This window comes from Sinocyclocheilus anshuiensis, unplaced genomic scaffold, assembly GCF_001515605.1.
Source record: "Sinocyclocheilus anshuiensis isolate Anshui unplaced genomic scaffold, SAMN03320099.WGS_v1.1 scaffold213, whole genome shotgun sequence".
Taxonomy (NCBI): Eukaryota; Metazoa; Chordata; class Actinopteri; order Cypriniformes; family Cyprinidae; genus Sinocyclocheilus; species Sinocyclocheilus anshuiensis.
The window spans coordinates 363162-366768 of record NW_015540860.1 but is presented as its reverse complement, the minus strand read 5'-3'; the positions used below and the strand labels follow the sequence as shown (position 1 = coordinate 366768).

At 37.9% G+C, this 3607-nt stretch overlaps 1 protein-coding gene across 4 annotated transcripts in view; it reads right to left on the bottom strand.

The window, feature by feature from the left end:
• Positions 1-3607, bottom strand: part of ccdc92 (coiled-coil domain containing 92) — a 24800-nt gene that overhangs the window by 4835 nt on the left and 16358 nt on the right. For all 4 annotated transcript variants that reach the window (XM_016485462.1, XM_016485461.1, XM_016485464.1 and 1 more), the window contains exons 2-3: positions 2774-2990; positions 468-509 (exon numbers count right to left, since the gene is read on the bottom strand). In XM_016485462.1, coding sequence (XP_016340948.1) covers positions 468-509; positions 2774-2909 — 178 coding nt within the window. In that variant the 5' untranslated portion in view covers positions 2910-2990. The remainder of the gene's footprint in view (positions 1-467; positions 510-2773; positions 2991-3607) is intronic.

Here is a 3607-nt window from a genome sequence, read left to right as displayed (position 1 = left end):
AAAGGTGTACAACGGTGTGTGTGTGTGTGTGTGTGTGTGTGTGTGTGTGTGTGTGTGTGTGTGTGTGTGTGCTTGCTGGGTGGGTCGCTGGTTGCCAGGTTACAAGGCACGACCATGGTGGTATATGTGCGAAGAGGGACACAGTTCTCTTTCTTTGCGGGAAACAAAAAAAGTTTTATTTACAACCTGCTGCAAAGAGGGAGCAATACAGTGGCAGATAAATAAAGAGACTGCCAGACAAAACAAGAAACAATGTTTCCATTTGGCCTTCCTCCTGCTGTTTGCATGTCCATCTGTCTGTGCATCCACCAGGCTGTTAAGAGATTTCTTTTAACAGGTGAACGTGTGGATGACAAGCACTTTGACAGCATCTTAGCAACACCTGACACACCCACAGCCCCCTTGCATAAGCATTTTGTTCTGAGTGTGAATGCAGCCACATATAAAGCATGCGTGAGAAATCTTACCGCCTGGATCAGAACTCCGCATTGTCAGCTCATATGTCAGGTCTGTGAAACAAAAGAGAGGACAGAAGGAGTGGACAGGACGACAAAGGGAGGAGTGTGAGAGAGAGAGAGAGAGAGAGAGAGAGAGAGAGAGAGAGAGAGAGATCAAATGTTAGGCTGGCAGCACAGAACATCACACTACCTTAAATGACAACAGTTGAAGATCACATGACACAAGACATCACCTGAAACAGGAGGAGATCAAGAGAGTGAGAGCAAAAACAGAAACAGTAACACAAGCGAGAGTCAACCAAGGATAAAAGAGCATGTGGGAGTCAGTGGGACAATACAAACAACATGAAACTTCAAATTCTGTAGTTGATGAGTTCTGAGTTGTTTTTTGTTTTGTTTTGTGCTTCAATGAACTGCAAACAATAAGACCAGTATTTCATGTTGTTTTGTTTAGTTGTTTTGCTTTACTTTGCATTTTTGCTTGGCTATTTTGTTTTGTGGTTTTGTTTTTACTTTGCTGTTTGGCTTTGCTATTTTTTGTTTGTTTTGTTTTGTTTTGCTGATTTGTTTTGTTTTGCTTTGCTTTGCTTTTTGGCTGTGATGTTTTGTTTAGTGCTTTGATTTGTGCAATAATGAATCACACACACAATAATAGCACAACGATTTCACTTAAAAAATGTTACTTAAAAAAAGAATGGCCATGGAGATTGGAGTGAAGCAGCGTTAAGGCCTTTTCACACTAAACGCGAAAATTCTGTTCTCAGATACCAATGATAACAAGAACTCAGCATCTTCTTCTCTCTCAGAATACTCTTCTTCGGTGCCTCACACATTACAACAGCAGCTGCACGTGATCTAAGCTCAAATCTAATTGGACGGCCTGTTCCATCGTGGAGCGATGGGGGAAAAAAATCGACGTAGCAAATGATCGTGCCTAGTGTGAATAGCCCCACAGGGATCTATTGTTTCGATTCAAAAGCGTCATTGCGCCGACTTTTCACGTTCAGTGTGAAAAGGCCTATAAGAGTCAGAGCACATTCACCCTATAGTCTAGATCTTCCGTATTAAAAAAAATCGAGTGAAACATGAAATATGAAAGCAAATAGACATATGATTATGATGATATATTTTCTGTATGTGTTTTGTATGCAGCTCATGGTATTTTTTTTATAACAATAAAGGAAATCAACTGTAAATCACAATCAACTACAGAATCAAATATAGATCACAATCGGAAGTTATTACAAGCACTCGATGATGGTTTAAAGTGGGTTTTAAGCAAAAACATTAATAATAACATTACAGTTTCTAATGTGGCTTGATGCTAATTGTACTTCTATTTATATTTCAAGATGTTTTCTTGTAAGCATTATAGATAGTTTGTGTTTCTGGTGCAGAACCAAACTTTATTTATCTTAATTTAATGCTATATACTGAGCAGTGGACAATGTCCACAAAATCCATATACGAGATACATATCTAAGGAAAAATGCATTGTTGGCCGGCACCACCTAGCATGCAGGCGTGAATTAGCAGAAGGTGATCAAATGTTTTGCACTTGGTGTGAAAGCACCATTCGTCGTCAATTCGCCTTGCTTTTTCGCATCGCGCTCAGTTTGAAACGGCATTTAGATGAGGATTGAGCTGTCTAGAATGAGATTAACTTTATTCTCACAATCCTATACAATAATCCCTGTGGCACCGTTTTACTCAGTGTAGAGAAGTGACCTGTTGACAGGACTGCATAAGCTCTATGTGCAGTATGTGTCTCTGACAAAGTGCCACAGATTTGTGTTCATTTTTGATCTAGACATTTAATATGATGCCACCACAAGTGACCTCAAGATGTCAACATCATTAAACTGACAGTCATCACGTAACGCATAGGATTTGGCACATTTCATGAGGGCACTTGTGTGGGTGAGTTCAAATCTGGCTCGATTCACATCCCAATCATATCCGTCCTCTCATTTCCAGTCAACTTTTAATTATCCTCTGAAAAGTTGCAAAAATACAAAAATAAAATAAAAACAATACTAGATTAACTAAATAAATAACAGTAAATGCACTAAAACTGGCAATAATTTTTCTTCATTGCTCAGCAAAAATAATTTACATAAGCAAGTAATTATAATGAGAATTTGAGCCATTAAATAAATGAGACACTTTTTTCATGATTATTATGCTTCATTTACTGTAGACATTTTACAAATGAATAATGTATGTTTATGGATGCTTGCTTAAGTGCAGTTTTAATGTAAGTGGCAGTCACTACATGATGCCCAGTGTATTGGCATGTGTGTGTATGCGTGTACCTGTGCAGTGCTGTTGTAGGCGGCGGATCTCAGCATGTAGGCCTTTCAATGTGTTGGCATGGTCTTGTTGCAGGAACAGCAGGTTTTTCTGTGCGCTGTGCAGTTGATTCTCCAAGGTCACACTCACCGAGGCCATGTTGATGATGGTACAGGGTCACACTCACATGTATAAATAAACTCACTCTCTCACAACTGCACACACACTAGCCCAGGAGACCTGAAAACACAAGAAAAGAAAATACTGGTCAGATATTTAGAATATTCAGCCTTCTGGCAGTTATCACTCACTATAGCTAAAAGTTACATTAGTCAATTACACACCTAGCTCCAAGGTTATTGGAGGACGTTTTACAAGAAATTAATATTTCAGTCTTTCTACTTCAAAATTTCTCGGTTAATTTAACGTGTTACTTGCTGTTTGTGACATTTACTAGCAATTTCTGAATGAAATTTGTTTCTGCACCAAATATGTTTTTAGTGTAGCTGGCTGATTATAAAATTCTATACTATTTTTTAGGGATGCACTCACTGTATGAAGAATTTTTGGGTATAATATATCACAGTTTAGTTTATTTTGCTATCCTCACTTTACATAAATGAATTATAGTGTCCTGCACCCACTAGCAAAAAAATATCAAAAATTATATCTGGTCTCAGAAGGATATACAGTCAAACCAAAAATTATTAAGTTATTTACACACTTAATTATGCCCATTAAAATGTATTTTACAAGTTTTTGTTACTTTCACTGTTCATTTTTCTCTCTCTCTATGGTAGCCTACATCATCTTTAATTTAATAGCATTAGAGCTGCTCCATTGCAGTGGCTTAGTAC